Below are 19,834 nucleotides of genomic sequence, written 5' to 3'. Positions count from 1 at the left end.
AAGGCAGGTATGGATCTCCGGAAGCTGTCAGTCTTGCAGGGAATCTTAAGAAGCCTCTGACTGAAGACTCTGTTGCTGATTGAGTCATGCATATACCCTAATTTCCAGGCAGCAGAGACAATATGCCACAGCAGCATATCCTGGATGATGGTTGGCAAGCACTGCTAATCCACCTCATTTGTTTTTGACACTCCTCTTTAAATCTCTGTCTGATCATATCAGAAACCCTCCACAACAAAGGTAAGTCACAAAGTTTCTTATTAACAGAAAATTAAATACAATTTTTTAGAATGGAAAAATCACAGAGGTGCAGTAACTGTGGAGAAAATCTTAAATCAATACTTTGTTGAAACATTTTTGTATTAGATTTAAGTTTAATAGTCAAGCATCGTTGATTTTGACTTGGTGATAGTTGCCCACTCTACCTTGCAAAAGTTGTCCTAATCCTTCAGATTGTGAAACGTTCTCTTGTCCCCAGCCCTCTATTCTCGTGACCCCAAATTTCTGAGCCATATTTAGTTTTGGGCTCTGGCTAGTTCAGCTCGAAACTTTTATTTCCCCCTCATCACATCATTAATTTGTTGATTCGTATGCATGCTTGGTCTCAAAATGATGCTAATAAAATCAAAGCAATCTAAGATCTTCAGCATACATGAAGCTTCTGAGTCAAAACCAACCAGCATTTATAACGGTTCATATTTTTAATTACCTTAATTTCTCAAATTCTTCATAAGATCATAAGAAAAGAAAATCTTTGTGACCTCTCTGAAAAAAAAATGGCTGCAGCAAAAATACGCATTTTAGTAAATGTGAAGAAAATCCTACAAAGATGGCTGTCCTGTTTCACAATCAGATTCACTAGATCTGATGTTGGTTAAAATTGAATGATATAGTGCTCAAGGAAAGTTTCAATTGAAGGGTGCATACACTTTTCTAAACAGGTAATTGCATATATATACTGTATATATTTCTTTTTTCAAATTTGTTTTCTAGTTGAATTTTACAGAATAAATGTTCCATTTAATTTATCATGACCTTATTTTACATGGCAAATGCCTGGTATTTCAACAGGCATGAATGCAATTGTCTGTAATGACAGACTTTTATTTTAACTATAGCTTTAGATGTTTTCTGGCCATTTCAGCTCTTTTATTTTAGTTCATTTGCAGAAAGGAAATCATTTTTCTGTCTAAGAAAGTCTGTGTCATACAGAGATCAAATTATCAGCATAATGCCACTTAAAAATTCACCACGTACAAATTATACACCACCTTTCAATAAACACAGGACGCAAGATGTCGCCTCCAAAAACACAAGTTCAATGAATTAACAATATTTGGAGTTGTACAGCGTCATTAGTGCAAAGACAAGCATTTGACATATTTTACTGTCACATCAGCAGCTGGTATGCTTTGCCAGCACAGAACTACTTGATATATTTGTAGATACATCTCTAATCGGAAACAACCAGCGCCACTCTCGTAATAATCTCTTTGAATAAACAGACTGAGAAAGAAAAGGATTATCAAGAAAAGTGATTTGCAAAGTAATCCAACTATATACTTGTCTACGTAAATCAATTTCCAGCACCAACAAACAACCAAGCACTGGATGTCACCTGGAATGTGAACTGCTTTGCTAGTGTCAGTCTTTTTAAAACGTTGCTCTCTCAACAAAAATTCAAACAATGTGGCATGAAGATGTCCCTACACTTAAAACAACTAAATCCTTCTTCTTTTGCAGCTAAAACTACATGTTTTGTGATACAGCAAAAAAAAAAAAAAAAAAAAAGACATGTCGCTTTGATATGAAAGTAAAATAAATATAAATAAATATGTGATGGATTTTGAGACGTCAGTAGATCCTTCGGAAGGTTAAAAACAGAAAAAGATAGGAATAAAGCAATTTAAAATATGGCTTCTGATCCTGAAACCGGGAACATCTCACTGTTACAACATTTGTTCGGTAACTACACATCGTGGAAGTAAGCAGCAAGTGAAAGTTGTTCTGTTTACATAGGTTGATTACCAGTGAAACAAGGCAATTATTTTTATTCCTGCCTGCACAGACTGCAGCAGCCGTCACAACAGCAGAGTAATATCAGACATCCCCACTTCTTTAATACACAAGAACAATCCGAAGCAGCAGAAAAAGACAAGGTAATCAACACAAACGACAGGAGATGAAGTCAAGTTACACATCAAAATAATAGCCAAAGTCAAACTGTAGTGTCACAGATGGTGCTGTAGGATTTAGAGGAGGCGCTCATTTAGAAGATCTGTTGTTCAAAGAGGATCTTCTCAAATCCTTGGGGAGGAGTGTGATAGAAGTCGCTAAACTGGCAGTCTAAGATGGCGCTGTCGTCCACTGAAACCACACGAGGAAAACCAAGGGTTAGCTACTGGACACATTCACCTTTTGAGAGAAAATTCTCTGACATTTTTCTTGTTCCTTAAAAACTTGGGAGTCATTACATTCAAACCAAAGAACACAAGACATTTTATAAATAAAAGGCTTGGAATCTTTGTATTCTAAACGTTCAATTGCTTTAATGACGATGGGGAGGATAGGGTGATATGATCCTGAGAGCAGATCATAAAATTTTGTACTGTTTGAGAAGTTTTAATGCCCCAAACAGAAGACGAAATGGAGAATATGGCCCATAATTTAAACATCTTGTCACTTTAAAACCACAAAATTAAATCAATTTTACTGGGATTTTATGCATCAAATCAACATAACGTAGTGCATACTTGTAAGGTGGAAAGGAAAAGACGTGTGGCTTTCAAAGCTTTGAAAAACAAAATATGCAATATGTATTCATCCTCACTGAGAAAATACTTAGGAGAAGCATTTTTCATTGTATTTACAGCTACAAGTTAATATAGGGTGTGTCTCTACTAGCTTTGCACATCCAGAGATTCAACTTTTTGACCACTCCTCTTTGCAATGCATCAAGCAGATTAGATGGAACAGAACTATGACAATTTGTTTTCAGGTTACACATTCTATTTGGTTTTAGGTCTGGACTTTGACTGGTCCATTTTATTAGAGGAATATGCTTTGATCTAAGCCTTTCCGATGCTTCTCTGGCTGTCTGTTGAGGGTTGTTCTGTTGGAAAGTGAACCTCTGCTCCAGTCTCAAGCCTCCAGCAGGTTTTATCGTTCAAGGCTTGAGATATTGTATCCCTGTACGACTTAATCTCTGACCTGCCTAAAATACCAATAAAATAAGACAGCTTGAAGTCGTAATGTGACACAATATAGAAAAGGGGTATACTTTTTTGTAAGGCATCATTTTACTTTTATGATGCAATCATGAAAAAAACAAAGGGGTGTCAGCTCTGTCTCAGTAGGTAGAGCTGTCGCCTTACAACCACAAAGTTGTGTTGGATTCTAGCTTCTTCCTCCTCCATATATCTGGGAGCACTTAACCCCAAGACCTGCATACTGGTGTATCAACTGGTGGAATGTGGCTCACATGGGAAGTGCTTTGGGTGGTCAATATGACTAGAAAAATACTTTAACATTTGATCCACTTACAATGCTTTATTACACTAAACTACATAACACATGTGATTATTGTAATTATTGTTCGCCATAAAATCTGTGCTTTTTCTTTCAATAACAACAAAAACATCTGCTGGATTAAACACTTTTCTACATTGCTCTGCAGCTTTGCAAATCTCTTGGCGTAGCGACTGACATTTTGTGCAAATAACCTTTCAGAGTGCTGAGGAGACGTCAGGTTTTTCTCCAGCTCAAAATCATGCCAAAGTTTAGACAGAGAGATAACCAGTTATCAGTCTGAGCTGTGGGGGGATGCAGGAGGGATGCCCGAAGACAACAGTTGAACAAACTTCTCAAAAATCAATTTGTTTACTGTTTGAGAGCTACTGTGCCCGAAGCACAGCTTTACAAATAGGAAACTAAATACAGCGAGTCTTCTAATGGGTATTGGTTAAGATCGCAAAAGCACCCAAAATACAATAATGTGATTATGTGATGCAACTCAACCATAGTATAGATGCTCTTAAACTATGTTTTAAAATATGGTTTTAATGGATTCTCGATGAGTCCCAAGAAACCATGATTTTGCTTAATAGTTAACTAAAAATAATTTTATTTTAAACAGCGAGATTGAGTGAAGAAATTAAAAAAAAAATGTGCATATACATCCCTCTTGTGGAATTCAAGTGTAACTGCAATTTAAAGACAACATATTCTTCGGGTTAGAACAAAAACAACGCAATTCAAAATCCTAAACTTCCTCCTTTTCAGTTGGGCCTAAATCTTCCATTTGTGCAAAAATATTCATAAACATATGTAGAAACCAAGTCACCTCCCTGGTAGAGGAACTTCATTGAAATACTTGTGTTGGTCTCCCTCAACAACAGACTTGGCACTTCAACTTACCATAAACAACTGGGTAAACGGTGCCACGGATCCCTGAGGCAGGACAATGCATGTTCTTTCCATTAAGATACAGGTTCATCTCCACGTGGTCGTACGTGATGCCCTGAGAAACAAAAATACATGTAAATTTATCTTCATTTATTAAAAGGACAGATGCAGGGATTTAAAATAATGCATTGCGAAATTATTCATATCCTTTGAATTTGTCCACATTTCATACTGTCGATATGACAGAGCGTTGCAAAGCAGCACATTTTTGTGAAGCAGACGGAAAAAGGGTTTTAAACAAAAATCTAAAAAGTGTGATGTGTATTTATATTCACTCCTTTCACTCTGATGCCTCTACATAAAGTAAAGTGCAACCAACTCCTTCTGAATGTTTTTTTCTCTAAACATCAATTGAACTACCTATCGTCTTCCCTCCACTTCCTCATTATCCGCTAGTTAGTGTTGGTCCATTCCCTCTAATCCCAGTAAAATACCTTAAGTGCAACGTAACTAAATCTGAAAAGGTCCACTGGGTCTAAATACTTTCGGAATGCACTGTGCAATGTTTATAGCATTTACACATACATTTTTACACTGCTATGGGAAAATTTGTGATTCCTGACAAGAAGAATGTAACATTTGCAGCCCATGTGCAAGATTCATCTGTGAATAGCGCCTCTTGATGCCTCCAAATCCTTGAGCGGATTTGCTTGACAATCCTCTTTCTCGGTTGTTTCTGCGGTTATCCCTGCCACTGTTGCAGCTTTTCCAACCACACTTTCTCCTTTCACTCAACTTTCTACGAATATGCTGAAACTTTTCTACAACATTCAAATCTTCTGATCAACTACATTTTTAAGGATAATAACAGATAAGTCATAATATCAAAATTACAAGAAATAAAGCTTTGAAATATTTCACTATATGTGTAGTTAATCTATGCAACATATGAGTTTGAGTTGTATTTGTATGTACAGCACGTTAAAATACAGTCTTGTTCCTGGACATTAGCTCTAATGCAGAGCTTAGCTCATATGAACATTTTCTCTCATCTTTTAAAGGCAGCAATAAAACAGGTTCACTTCAGCAAATTCAAATATCTTTGAAAAGTTTTTGTCAGGAACTCAGTTCAAAACATAAAGCCTAAATACTCTATAGATCTATTACACAGAGATATATTTCAGGTTATTTGTTTCTGTTCATTTTGATCATTAAGTAAATATCAAAGTATCCCTATCCTTCTATGCACAACTATGTTGTAGTATGTTTTTTGCATATTTCTTAATGCTACACTGGTTAATTCACAACCCAGAAATCTTCAAATGCAAGCACACACTAACGGAAGTGTGTTGCTGCTCTTACCACGATGTCGCCCTCCTGAGGAAGGCTGTTTGCAGGCAAACGATTCTTCTCTTCGTCGTTGTGGTACACCGAGCCATCATGCCGCAGGACTAGGCTGTTTGTGTCTCTGCCCAAAGGCACTTGGTTAAGATTGACTTTCTGAGTGGCCACTCCAATTCCCCACACACCTAAAGAACAAAAAAAAAACACAGAAAAATTAAATATTTATAAATTTAGACTGTTTTTTTTTAAAACACAACTTCTGATACTTAATTTGCATTAATGGTAAAATGTACTTAAAATAATACGTAAACACAGAATACAGCTAAAACTGGGTACAATTTTAAGTCAATACAATGCTGCATTTAAAATATTATGAGATGAACACGAAGTTTTATACATCAACGACAAAAGGCCCCAAAAGATCAATTTAAATCAGGAAAAGAAGGTGGAAGAACAGGATAGGAACCCAGTAAAAACCTAAAATCCAGGACTTACCACTGGACTGGATCTTAAATTCAAAGTAGCTTTTGTTCTGATGCAGAGGAGCATTGGCAAGGCAGCCTCCAGTCCCGCATATTCTCCGGCCGCTCTTTACAATGACGACGTCTGTGCCTGCAATGCAAAAATATTAGCAATAAATTGCAAGACAATGCACTGCTCTCCTATGCGTTGGTAAAGCAGGCCCCAATAAATCCTCCAACTCTTCTCTGCTCTGGTGTCATCAACTCTGTAAACCTTGTCGGACTCAAAGGAGGAATTAATGGACATCCTTGTCCTCTCTGTAACCCCGTCACATAATTTCCATTTGCTTTATATTATACACAAGAGGCTCAAACACATCTCTTCATTAAGGTACTTGAGAATAGAGGCTTTAAACCATCCCCGTTGAAGAATAAACTCCTGAAACATTAATATTTCTCCACTTACACACTGTATAATTTAGCCTCCAAGGGTTTAAATGAAGTATTTGATTCATGACCTTTTCTAAACATTGCAGCAGTCAGTTTTTTATAGTTCACATTTGTCCATAATAGATCTTTTCCTTCATAATATTCTCTTCTTCATACATATCCTGATGGTCAGAGATCTTGGCACCTCTTTGAATTAGTAATCGTGGCCGGCCTCAAGGCCGGCCACGATTACTGAGTGTGAAACTAATAAACACATTAGCCTGTGCGTGACCTGCTGATTTTTTTTTTTTTTTAAGTTTGCTTAATTATAAAGAGATGATCAGCCCCAATAGCACATTATGTTTCACTGAAATTAAATCTTGCGGGCTCCTGCAACAGTAAGTCATTATACAGCAACTGTTTTCAGTTTGCCAATTTGAAAACCTGACAGAGACATGCTAAGCATGCCATAAATAACATGATCCCGACAGTCAAGCACAGAGGTGGAACCATTATGCTTAGGGACGGTTTCCCTGTTAAAGGAACTTCCATACTGAGTTTTACTTGGGTGTTTGCATCGAACAAATGAGGAGATAAACTGAAAACAACTCTGTTCAAGACTACAAACCAAAAGAGGCAAAGTTTTTTTAAATTTAACTGGTAAATAATTAGCTACCTAGAGAAAATGATGAGTACCTATGATTCAAAAGGCAATGTAGGGCTGTGAAGGATCCCTGATTTAACAATGACTGGTTGTCATTTTGTTTGAACTGGAACAGCTTAGTAGACATCCTTTATCTATTGATTGCACAAGTATCCGTCACCGTGCAAAGTTCAGCAAATGTCAACTTTGACCTGGGCACAGCAATCTCCAAGGAGATGGACACCGAAAAAGAAGCTGCGCTCCACATGCGCTGTGTGGTTGTTTGTTCCATGTGTGATCTGTGTAGCCAAAGAAGACCAACACCAATGTCCCTTGAGTCCTTTTGTGTGTGTAAGGTAGGATTCACCACTCCTCCAGTCGGAAGAAGTCTGATCAGTTGGCCTGGGCATCTGATCTTGATGCCTCCTTGGTGCATTTCCTACTGGGAATCAAATTGTGTGGAGTGTCTGGATTGCTTAAAATGAGCCGGAGACTACCACAGGGCACAGGGAAGTCTGGGTATCCATTCTGGACCTCCTCTTACTTCTGTTACTTGAAGTCAGATAAATTGAGATTTTTCCAATACTTTTTGTTCACATCTTTTCTGGTGCTTTCTGTCGTCAAAAGCAACAAAAATACTAAAAATGATAGACTATATTACTTTGTAGTTTTTCAAAATTACAAAATCATCAGGGAATTATGCATCTCTCCTCTTAATTCGGTTTTTAATAGGCATGGGGTTTTTTTGTAAATCGTATATTTAAAATAAATATGCCATTTATATTAAATGGCATATTAATTGTAGAAGAATATATTTTTAAACAGTATTCTTGCATGTATATTCAAGTCAGTTACTTTTTCTTAATTGGAAAGGGAAAATGGCCAGCAATCAGCCTCAAACAAAAATTACCGTTTATTAATAATTAACATACACTACTCAGTTCAGACAATTAAAAGCACGTAATTCGAGTTATAAAACAAATACAAGTAGTAAAACACAAGGAAACAAAAGTCTACAATTGTTCAAGAAGCTAAAAGCTAACTAGCTTCAATTGTATATATTTTTTTCCCAGTAGATGATTGGTGTAAACATGGTTAACAGTTTTTCATATAAACCTACTCACCCATGTGATGAGTGTCTAACTGAACAGTGGGCATCTCCTTCAGGGGTATGTGCCCCGAGCCGCCCTCTCCGCAGCAGCCGAAACAACACGTAAACATAGCGGCCATTCTTTCCTCCCGATCCTAACCAAACATCCGGAAAAGAGAGGCTGTCAAACCAAAGAGCGCTTGCTGCGTCAGAAAATGAAAAGTGCTGCCCCCTGTACGCACCAGTGACACCTAGCGGCAGAGGGGCAGAGCTACAACAGAGGCTGCTCCCTGTACTGTATCCAATCACAGCGGCAAAGACAGGCAGTTACTCCTGATGGCATGGAAACAAGGGAAGAAAATCAAGGTCAACATTGCTCCACGTGACTCAGTAACTATTGGGTATCGATGTTACATAACCCCGAATAAACAGAAAGTGGATTAGAGTTTAATGTAAGCGTTCAATCGGTAATATGGGGGTTTATCAGAGCAGAGCATGGACCCGGGTCTGATTTGGACTGCTGCTGAAACAGTCTGGATGCACTGAGAGTAGCACAACTCTGGGTCAGCCAATGTGCAGCTACAGCTACACTTTTACACTGCCAAAAGTTAACAGTTGCCTGAATCAATTCGTGCCAACACGAACTACTAAATTAGTTCGGAGTTAAAGATGCTAAAAACCTACTTGTAACGCTGTAATGTTTTGCATAGCAACAGCCCCTCCCCCAACCAACGGCTTGGGGGTCGTCTGCCAATTACTCCGCAGCGACAAAACCGTGCACTCATAAATTAAATCCCAGTCGAAGCCATAAAATAATCCAAAATACATTCAGATTACACATACTCTCAATTCGGCACAAAATCGGATTTATGTGTGCACAAATGAGGACGACTCGTCCGATTATATGTTTCTGCTTGGCGCTGAAGCGGTTAACTCCATACCCGGAAAGGGCGAAGTCTGCACAGCAACAAGCGCCATGATTGCGTTGCAAAGAGCGCCTCAGCAGCTGGTGAGTGATTCTTTTGGTCCAGTAGTTGCATGTTACTATGCGCTTGCAAAAATCTGTCACAACCCTCCTTTCGGTGCCTTGCCAACAGCAGCAAGCAGAGCGCGCAGCCCCACTTCTGTCGATAATCTGTCGCATTGGATTGGTGAGGGGAATCGCTGTGATTTAGAGCGCAGCTGTCAGCTAACCGCGGTCCCGCTGACAAGGAATGCAAGACAAGCGAAGAATAGTTTGTTGCTGGAGTTAATATCCAAGTTATTTGGGGGATTTTGGGGGTTGTTTTGACCAGTCTGTGTGCTGGTTTTGCCGGGAGAGAAAAAAAAAGCCTCAGGATGTGGCGCAGCCTTAGATGCGCAAGCGGAGCTCCAGTGACAGATATTTTTACGCGGGCACACAGATCCAAGACGGTTTCACTTTCAAGACGGGAATGCATCAGAAACAGCTGGAACGTGACTTGACCCAAGCAAAAAAAAAAAAAAAAAAATCTGTATCCTTTTGGGACCGTGTTCTCGTTTGTAGTTCGTTTTTGTTGTTGTTGTTGTTTTGTTTGTTTTTTTATGTAGCGGCATCCCCTCTGAGTGTGGGTGCGTATTGTGATAAGTGTATTATTGAGTGATTTTATTGGTTTCCCCCTGCATGTGTGTGTTTTGACGCCTGGGTGATGATGTGTTCGCAGGGCACGATGGAGCAGCTGGAAGAGGAGCTTACGTGCCCAGTCTGCTGCGGTCTCTTCGAGGACCCGCGGGTGCTGCTGTGCTCGCACAGCTTTTGCAAGAAGTGCTTGGAGGGGCTGCTGGAGGGCAACCGGGGTCCGGCTTTCAGGACGCCTTTGAAATGCCCCACGTGCCGCAAAGAGACCCCCCATAACGGCGCGAGCAGCCTGCAGGTCAACTACTCTTTGCGCGGCATCGTCGACAAGTTCAGCAAAATTAAAGTGATGCCTAAAATGTCCGCTTGCAAGCAACACTGCGGGCAGCCGCTCAACATATTCTGCGCCACCGACCTGAGGCTCATTTGCGGAATCTGCGCGACGACCGACGAGCACAGAGGCCACGGCTTCAGCTCCCTGGAGGAGGCGTACGAGCGAGAGAAGGGGGCGTTCGGAGACCTGCTCCAGGAGGCGGAGAGCTGGCAGAGCGCGGACACCCTGTCCTGCCTGGAGACGCTGCAAGCCAGCAAGAAAAAGGCGCTCCAGTCGGTGGGCAGGGACGCGGAGAAGGTGGCCGACTACTTCGACAAGCTCATCGGATCCCTCGAGTGCAAAAAGAGCGAGATCCTCTCCGACTTCGAGACGCTAAAGCTGGTGGTGATGCAGGCGTACGACCCGGAGATCTCCAAGCTGAGCGCCGCGCTGGAGGAGCAGAGTCGCGCGCTCGGCCTGGCGGAGTCCGTCAGAGGCGTCTCCGACCCGCTGTGCTTCCTGCAGAACATGCAGGAGTTCCGTGAGAAGATCAAGGTCCTGAAGGAGACCGCGCTGCCCTCTCGGAAAGACATGGACGTGGGGCCTCTTGTGCGTAATTTCGATGTGAAAAAGTGGGATTCCCTCCGGCTCCGAGAAATAGACAAGATCTCAGTCCCGCACGAGAGTGGCGCCTACCAAACAGGTGGCTCTCGGATGTCTTGGTCCAAATGGATCGTTTTGTCCCTGGCCTTCCTGTCAACACTACCCATCATCTTCCTGTCACCGCCGTACACTGCAATCGATGTGACCTCAAGAATCCCAGCGCTGATCACTGAAAGTGTCCCTTCCGCTACTCTGTACCTGCAGGAAATCAGTGACATGTGCGCAGGTCTGATCGAAGCAGGTCAGGAACATATGATGAGGTTCATTTCAGATCTGTCCACTACTTTCACTCACTACTTATCCTAATTCGTGCCGAAGAGAAGCAAATGAATGGAAACACCTATACTTGTTTACATTATGTTGTTTATTTTTTAACCTTTGGTCCTTTAGCAAACAATCCTCTTCTAAATCCTCAGAGGTTGCAGTCTAAACCTAATTATGTTTTTTGTTTTTTTTTATTTAATTTTGTACACTAACGATTTTTTTTTAACTTGATTTTTGGTAAATAAATTTGGAAAATCCCTGTTATGGTTGTTTTCCTTCAGAGCGACAGGGTGAGATCAGGCTGCCGCTGTAATGATGGGAGAAACTCCGCGCACCACAGTGATGCTGCAACCTCTTCAAGGTTACAAACGTTACGTAACAAGGGCCCGTGTGAAATATTCAGCGGGCTGCGGAGGAAGGTACGAAGACACCGATCGGTCATGTTTTCAGTGAAACAGAAAAAATTGCTCAACGCGTAGCAGCAGTCAGATGCTCAACCTCAGCACTTAATAAATGCTGATCCGCCACTTTAAAAAAAAAAAAAAAAAAAGATCAGATCTGAACTTCTGCTGCTCTTTCGTTTCACGGCTGGCACTGCGAAATCCAGAAGGTGCGCCCTAAAATAAATGGCGCAGAGCATAATTTACTCCCTAAAGATCAGATTTTTTTTTTCTTTTTTATGCCAGCAGTGACAGCGCAAGGAAAATTCTTCACCTTTCGGATTGGAGATCGTTTCCCCACCAGCAGTGTTTATTGAAAAGCGGTCAGATCACACAATTAAGAATCACTTACATTTATTTATTTTTACTCTGGTGCATGCGGGGATCCCTTGTGGAGTGGAGTGGGGGGTGGGAGGGAGACAGACCATGTAGTGAAGCAGTGATGTGAGCAAAGACATTAATTCAGCATATACGTCATCCAGGTCCGTACATAAGCCCATAACATATATAGCTTACTGTTGCCAGGCAAATATAGGATGAGGCATTAATATTTTAAATCCCATGCCACCTTTTTATATAATTCATGTTTTTTTTTCTATATAAAGACTAAAAGGTGAAGCTATAGTCATGGCATAACAAAACGCCAAAGCGCAAAGTCCTCCAGTTAATAAATATGCGCATATAGAAGTTAGGAATAAGCCTCTTTCACAGTTATGGGACCTGAGTGCCAAGGTCTGTTTTTAAAAATAAATAAATAAATATTATCAGGATGAATCGTGCACTTCTTTGCGTGCAGATTACATACCAAAAAAGTAAAAAAAAAAAGAAAGAAAAAAAAGCCTTTTATTTTTTCTTGCGCAAACGCAAAGGGGGATTGTATTGAAGGGAAAAATGTTATTTTAATCGCACTAAAGGATATTTTAAAAGGTTTCACAAACTATGAAAACACGCAAATTTTAATAATAAAATCAACGTAAAGGAAAATTGCTACGTTACAGCTCTCAAATTAAGAATTCGTATATTTTTATGTGGACAGATTTAGTTTCGTCACGTTATAATGATCAGTCGGTATTTAAGAGTGTCTGGGGAAATTTAAAGGGAGCTAAAATACAGGCAATTCACTTCAAAGTAAAACATTCAAATATGTAAGCCATATTTTCTGCAGGGTGACTTCAAGGTGAAACGGGCTTTTTACATAAAACCGCAAATATTGCTGCATTAAAATGAATCTCGGATTTTTTTTAAAAAAAAGTTACATTTACTTAAATGATTATGAAGTTTAATAGGCTATTCTTTTATTTTTAATACAAAAAAAATAAATAAATATGAAGAGGCCCGAAAAGGCCGGAGTGAATATAAACGCTATAAGGCGGACAAAATATCGGCCCCGCACGAAAACCCTGTTTGTTAATGAAAATGTAATGATTTAATAAACGAGCAGAAAAAGGTCACTTTTTAATTTAGATATCAAAGAGAAGTTTAATATTTGTGAAGCAGGTGTTAGACTAGCTTTGAATATCTTCCATTTCATATTAGTGTATATATTTTAGGAAAAAAAGAAACGGGAAAGGGAAGTTATTTTCACAACCCACAAGGCAAAAAAATTAAAAAAAAGTTTTGGTGAATCAAATTTGAGACTATCGCCAGTAATATTCTGAGCGCATAGCAAATAATTGAAACGCTTTCGCGTCCAACTGCGCTTAAAATGGAGTCTGGTAGCGGGGCAGAGGGGGATGGCCAGTTACGAAACCGCAGGACTTCACGTAACCGCAGACATTAGGGGATTTACAGCGGCTACAATACTTAAAAGTGCAAGATCATTTAAAAATACAGAAGAGTGACGATAAAAAATCATGTTCTTATTCTTGAAAATTAGGGACGAAAACCCTGACGAATTCAATGTTTAAATCAGATACTTCTAATGTTTGTATAAACTGATCTGACGACCATCTGAGCAGCGCGGCAGAGGCCATGCAGGCCCCGGTGAGCGCTTCTGCTTAGCGGCTGTAATTCTGGGACAACTGTGGAAAAATATTAAGAGTCAGCACTTGTAACGTGTTTAGTGTTACTTTGACAAAAAAAAGATTAACATACAATTAAAGCATGTCGTTATTAGGGAAAAAAATAAATAAGAAAAACACAAACGAGATCAGTTAATGTTTTTATTTCTCAAAAATATTCACATATAACAAGATATACTTAAAATCTTCAAACAAAATAGTTCATTGAAAAAAATAAAAAAATAAATTCAATTCAATGTAATGAAACCTATCATCACCTGCAGAGGGTCTGAGAGCATTCAGAGTGTGTGAGTGGTCAGCTTTGCTTCAGCAGCACGATCAATACTGGAGACTTCAGTTAGTCTTAACTCCAATATTTACGTGCTGCTACAGTAAGGCGACCAGCGAGTCAGAATGATAAATACCCTGGAACCGTTTCGTCACTGTCATTAGCAACACAATTATCTAGATAACATGAGCTCAGGCAGCCAGTGGTCATCAAAGACATCTGGAGGGGCTTAAAGCTGATCGCTTGCATGTTGTGTTATTCAGACTTTATTGCGGCAGCACGGTATGGCCTGCATCTCAAGAGTAACCCACAAACCATTCTGTGCTGCTACAGCATCACCAGAAACATCTGCTCCTCCTCTTCGGCACTCTGCACTTGCCTTGTTCAAATCTGCATGATGGATTCATCTAAGTAAGAGGGCGGAGACGATCAGCATCCACGTCTTCCGTCTCCATCTGAAACAGAGAAAAGGACAATTCAGGCTGTGACTTCTGCAAAAGAAATGTTTTCTACTCAGGAAAAAAAAAAACTTTCACATGTCAGAGACTGGTTGCAGCAGTTTGGGCACAACGAGACCGCTTTGATGTCGGATGACAAAGTTCTTGGCTCGGCGTCTCTGAGCTGCTGGATGAGGACGAGGTCCAGCCTCTCCACAGAACGGCACTGTTCGGTCTTTCTAAATTCAAAAACTATTTCTCCACGCACGTTGCTTAATGCACGAAGGCGTCGTCATGTTGAAATGTTGAGAGAAGGGGGCCTGTCCCAGACTGTTGCCACAGCACTGGAAGTAGTGTTGACAAAGATCAGCTTTATGCCATGTAGTATGAGGATTCCCAAAACGCTTGGGAGACGTTTCCACTGGCCACATGGTGCAACAGAGGCGTTTTATATTGTGAGGTCAAGTATTTAAGTAAATTGAGTGGTTTAATTAGAGATGTACCGATCACAGTTTTCCTGACCAATGCCGATTTCCGATCTGTCATTCTGATTAATAGAACATTGCAATTTAACACGCAGATCATGTATTGCAGGTTCTTTGACAGAGGTAGTAGTTTTGAACTAACAGGAAAATTTATTTACTTATAACAGGCAAAAAAAAAGAGTAAAAACAGAAAAAAAGAAACAATCATGCTAACTGACATGTAATTTTACATAATTTGTTCAAAAAGGAGCAGGTAGAAGATAATTAAGGAATTACATGTTCTCCATTTCATCACAAATTTCTTTTTGTGTGTTTAAAGATTGGAAATGCTGAGAGTTTGTAGTTTTGATGCTTTAATGAATAGAAAGCGGAAAATAGGCCCCGTTCTAATCTCTTGGGATTATTGATTGGTGCACCTCTAGATTAAATTTTATGTATTTTTTTAAAACACAGAAGCAAAACTGCTCTGTAAAACCCAGGGAGCGACAAAAAAAAGCTGAACATAATCAGTTACTAATCTTACAAACAGGAGAGACACGCTGCTTTGTGTCAAGTTGACTGTATTAACTATTCCAAACGCAGCAGCAAATTTATTTCCAAACACTAAAAAAGCACCGTAAGCAAAATAATCACAAGACACTTGTAAGATATGTGTGGTGTGTATTCAGTTTGATAGTAACTTCCCTGTATCATGACTTACACGGAGAGTAATAACTAATAGAAACACTAATATTTAACTCTTATGAGAAGGGTGAAGGTTGTATTTCTAAATTTTATAAAAACTAATAAAAACAAAATCAAATGAGTAACCATGGGAGAAGGTGAGATAAACAGATTTGTTGTTGTGTTTAAATAAATAACCCTAACCAGGATGAAATTAACTGCTCAAAAACTAACCAGCAACCGAAGAAAAACACATAATTTCTATATTCAAAGAAAGAAAGAACTATATACAGCACAGAGCAAAAGTTTGGACACACCTTTTAATTCAATGAGTTTCCTTTATTTTCATGACTATTGACATTGTAGATTCACACTGAAGGCATCAAAACTATGAATAACACATGTGGAAATATGCACTAAACAAAAAAGTGTAAAACAACTGAAAATACCCCTTATATTCTAGTTTCTTCAAAGTAGCAACCTTTTGCTGTGATTACTGCTTTGCACACGCTCTGCATTTTCTTGATGAGCTTCAAGAGGTAGTCACCTGAAATGGTTTTCACTTCATAGGTGTGCTCTGTCAGGTTAATAAGTGGGATTTCTTGCCTTATAAATAGTCATGAAAATAAAGAAAACCCATTGAATTAGAAAGGTGTGTCCAAACTTTTGGTCTGTACTATATATATATATATATATATACAGTATATATATAAAGAAAACGCTTGTCAAACTTTCTGGAGAATTATGATATTCAAGTTAGCAATTATAATCTATTTGAAGCTTAGTTATTAGATCTTGATAGAAGTCCCAGTGGAGTTGGGATGTGGTGTTGCCACTAGAGGTCTCAATGGACCTGTGATTATAACTTTACTCTGAAATGGACTCAATAGCCAGAATCTAATAAGATCACATTCAACTTCTCTTTATAATGTCGCAGGGAACTAATGCAGGTCAGTCTGTCAGCACAAACTCCACAGCATATTAGATGGTGGATTAATTGTAGTAAAGCTAATATAAAAGCTGTTGAGAACTCGGGTGTAGCTTTTATTTACCACTTATGCTGTCTGATAAACAAAGGTTCTAAAATAAATGTTATTGTGTAAAGAGAGAACACATTCTGTTATGAAAGCTAGACTTTTATATGGTGCTTGTTCCTGATACTAAAATACAAAGAGGCTACATGCATAATTTAATTCACAAGTCAACACAGGATGGCTATTAATAGCTTAATGTGGACTTAATATTTGGTGGTAAAGAAGAGAAAAACAGGAAATCGTACGTGAACTTCTGACATGAAAGCGAAATTTGAAAATGCTTCGGCTAATGTCTTCACCTTATTGTAAGAAGTTAAATAGGCTATATTAATCATTTTTAGATTATTAACACTTTAATAAGAGCATTCATAAAACTCGCATGAAAAGTGTGTGTTAAGCTTCTTTTGCATGACTAACTTTAGTCATAGTTAAAAGATATGGGACTTGTGACTCTTCCTACCTTTAGGCATAAATGCTTTCTCAAACAATGACACGCATCAGAAATTTATTAGGTGACAGAATGTCAGACCAGACTGGTTCAGCAGCTGTATTAACACCCTGGCACTACAGACAGTAGCACAGTGTGTGGAAGACACTTGGGGCCAATGAGTTGAGCATGTTACCCCCGCCCCGGGGTTTTAATGTGGATACCTAAAGCAGAACATCTAAAACAAAATTTTAGCCACTCACTGACAATACACAGTAAAACATAATTTAAAAACAAAATCTCTCACTACCTAAAAGACAATCTTTTGAAAACCAATTTTAAAGGCAGCAAAAAGTGGTATTTGTGAATCTTGAATATGTACGAAGTAAAGAAGAAAAAAAAGATTTAGAGATTATATCATAAGTATGCTGATAAGCATCATGGTACTATCCTAAAAGAGTAGAGAACTTAAGCTTTTGACTTTTGGCAGAGTGCAGATCCATTAAAACGTTACATCCAGGAATTAGAAATTTTTTTTATATGAATGGGACATACGGTGTAGTTCAAAGCTCAAAACAACTACACCTCCTCTCAAAACATGCAATGTCTGCCAAGTCAAACAATATCAGATTCCAAAATAAAAAGAAATTAAAACAAGGTATAACCTTGAAACTGCAGAAAACACACTAGGGAGAAAATGCCTTCCCTTAAAAGAACGCATTTTAAGTGGATAATAAGTTATCCACTTATTATTAAGTGGATATTATTAAGTGAATAAGGGAGAAAATGCGTTCCCTTAAAAGAATGTGTTTTAAGTGGATAATAAGTTATCCACTTATTATTAAAATATTTCCAGGAAAAAAAATAAATAAAAAATGTAGAAGTTGTTTTAAGATATTCTGCATCACCAGCATGCACAGATGTAGATAGATTAGTACCAGGATAAAAGACACCACATCCCCTGTCAAAAAGTACATCGACAGTTAAGTCACAGTAGAAAGAAATATTTAAATACAAGCATCTGTAACACTGTCTGGATAAAACATGTGCGTCCAAGCACAATTGATGCAAGATTCATTTACTGTGCTTGGGGGTGGGGAAAAAAATCTAAGCAATTCCTTTTAAAAATAGAAAGAAAAAAAAAAAAAAAAATCTCCTTGATCATGTGAATTTCGGTGTTTTCTTTTTCTAGACTAATATTTACAAGAAAATATATATTTTATATGTTACAAAGCTGCATGTGGACAAGTGTCTCTGTGTGTGTGTGCAACAGTAAAAAGGAAAGGTGCATGCTTGTAAATTTTAAACTGAAGTTCCAGCAACAAACGCTTCACCTTGCTCATCAGGCACAAATCAGGTAAGCCAACAAATTTCCTTAGATACTAGTAATTACTTTACAAGTCTGGTTGTAAACTCTTCTCATCAATGACTAACCCTGCCCTTTTCTTCTTCCTCTTTCTCATTTAAGGAAGCATGCTCGGACAAGTCACCTTCAATGCTCAGCCTTTTTAACCCATTCCTGACACTTGCTCCCTGCACAATGACCTCAAAGAGTCACCTGACCCTGAGGCTGAAAGGTCAAGTATAACCTCCTCCACCCTGCTGGGTTCAGGGACATTGACATGACAACCCATCAGCACCCCGGATCAAGTATCTGGCCTGGCCTCTTCTGACCAGTGGTACAGACCTGCATAAGCACAGACTAAGAAATGGCATCATGTGGGAAAATACTCCTCATCTATCCGCATAAAAAGATAAATGTTTGGGGGGAAAAAATCTGATTGATAAATACACCGACTTATCTTTATTTTTTTTACTCTTGTATTACATGTTGGGGAAAAAAAACCCAGGTACTTTCAAAAGAAGGAAAGAAAAAAAAAAAGAGGGAGGCAGATTAACACCAGCTGTTTCCTCAGCTGAATTAACATTTTACAAGTTTGGGCAACAATTAAAAAAAAAAAAAAGCTACAGAGGCAGGGAACTTTGTTCTGCTTCATGCAGAAATGGGAAATCTTAATCCCAGATAAGGCAGTAACTTTTGCACACCCAGCGAAGCACTAAAAGCAGAGGCTTGGTAGGTGAGGGCCACATGGACTAATTTTTATCGTGGGACAATAGCAGAGGGTTCTTCCTCTTTAGGTACACACTAACCTATCCATGTACTGTTAAAGTGTAACTCTGATAGCTGACTCTCTAAATTTGTTAAGAAGTGTAGATTCATAAAGACAAACCTGAACGCAAAACTAAAATAAATTTAAAAAAATATCCTTACTGTCTCACTTGTAGTGTCACTATTTATTTGACTGCAACTGTCCGCTTGATTTGCTAACAAAGTTATGTCCTACATTATTTACAGAACATCTCTGTTAAGGTTTACCACTTAAGTGTAACTAAATATTTTTAGCAGATCCAGTGTAAATCAGGGCTGCAAATGTAAAGCTTCCCCAAGGACACGCAACACTGTTTCCTCTAAATACATCAGTTCGCCCACAATGAGTCGGGTGAAATATTTAATCCAAACTCAACAAGTGCACCTATTCCCACAATGTAAGGACCAACTTTGCAGGGGCTCAGTCCTCAGCAAATACATTTAGATTTCATTTGAATCATCCGAGGGCTCCGCTCACTCTTTACATAAAACAAAGGAGCAAAAACAGGCAACACACCTCACAATAATTGAGATTCATATGTATGACCAGGGAACTCAGTTTAAACTTAAGTCATCAAAAAGTACCTAGAAGAAATAATAATAATAAAAAAAAAACTAAAAAAAAGAGAAACTCTCCTGTCGTCCTTTTTTTCTGCTATCCTCGTAAAGCACTGCATGCAAAAGAACAGCAATGTTTAAACTGAG

The 19,834-nt window shown here is 38.8% G+C and overlaps 2 protein-coding genes across 4 annotated transcripts; one reads left to right on the top strand and one right to left on the bottom strand.

The window, feature by feature from the left end:
* Window positions 1-1,298: 1,298 nt before the first annotated feature.
* On the bottom strand, window positions 1,299-8,690 carry spryd7b (SPRY domain containing 7b). The gene is made up of 6 exons (XM_032568320.1): window positions 8,614-8,690; window positions 8,406-8,526; window positions 6,244-6,360; window positions 5,767-5,933; window positions 4,417-4,519; window positions 1,299-2,367 (listed from the first exon to the last, which is right to left on the bottom strand). Exons 2-6 carry the CDS (start codon window positions 8,509-8,511, stop codon window positions 2,270-2,272), a joined length of 591 nt encoding a protein of 196 aa, XP_032424211.1. The 5' UTR covers window positions 8,512-8,526; window positions 8,614-8,690; the 3' UTR covers window positions 1,299-2,269.
* Window positions 8,691-9,260: 570 nt separating this feature from the next.
* Window positions 9,261-19,259, top strand: trim13 (tripartite motif containing 13). 3 transcript variants are annotated; one of them, XR_004339982.1, is made up of 3 exons: window positions 9,261-9,380; window positions 10,054-11,624; window positions 18,449-19,259. XR_004339982.1 is itself a non-coding variant. In XM_032568318.1 (2 exons), the coding sequence occupies exons 1-2, from the start codon at window positions 9,276-9,278 to the stop codon at window positions 11,245-11,247; spliced, it is 1,299 nt and encodes a 432-aa protein (XP_032424209.1). In that variant the 5' UTR covers window positions 9,261-9,275; the 3' UTR covers window positions 11,248-13,880. The 3 variants fall into 3 exon arrangements, 2 of the variants coding, with proteins under 2 accessions (XP_032424209.1, XP_032424210.1); XM_032568318.1 differs by lacking the exon at window positions 18,449-19,259 and having other exon boundaries at window positions 10,054-13,880; XM_032568319.1 differs by lacking the exons at window positions 9,261-9,380; window positions 18,449-19,259 and adding an exon at window positions 9,387-9,961 and having other exon boundaries at window positions 10,054-13,880.
* The last annotated feature ends 575 nt before the right edge of the window (window positions 19,260-19,834 follow it).

The sequence above is a fragment of the Xiphophorus hellerii genome, chromosome 7 (genome assembly GCF_003331165.1).
Source record: "Xiphophorus hellerii strain 12219 chromosome 7, Xiphophorus_hellerii-4.1, whole genome shotgun sequence".
Classification (NCBI taxonomy): Eukaryota; Metazoa; Chordata; class Actinopteri; order Cyprinodontiformes; family Poeciliidae; genus Xiphophorus; species Xiphophorus hellerii.
The sequence above is the reverse complement of the archived record's forward strand: the minus strand, read 5'-3'. Positions and strand labels throughout refer to the sequence as shown.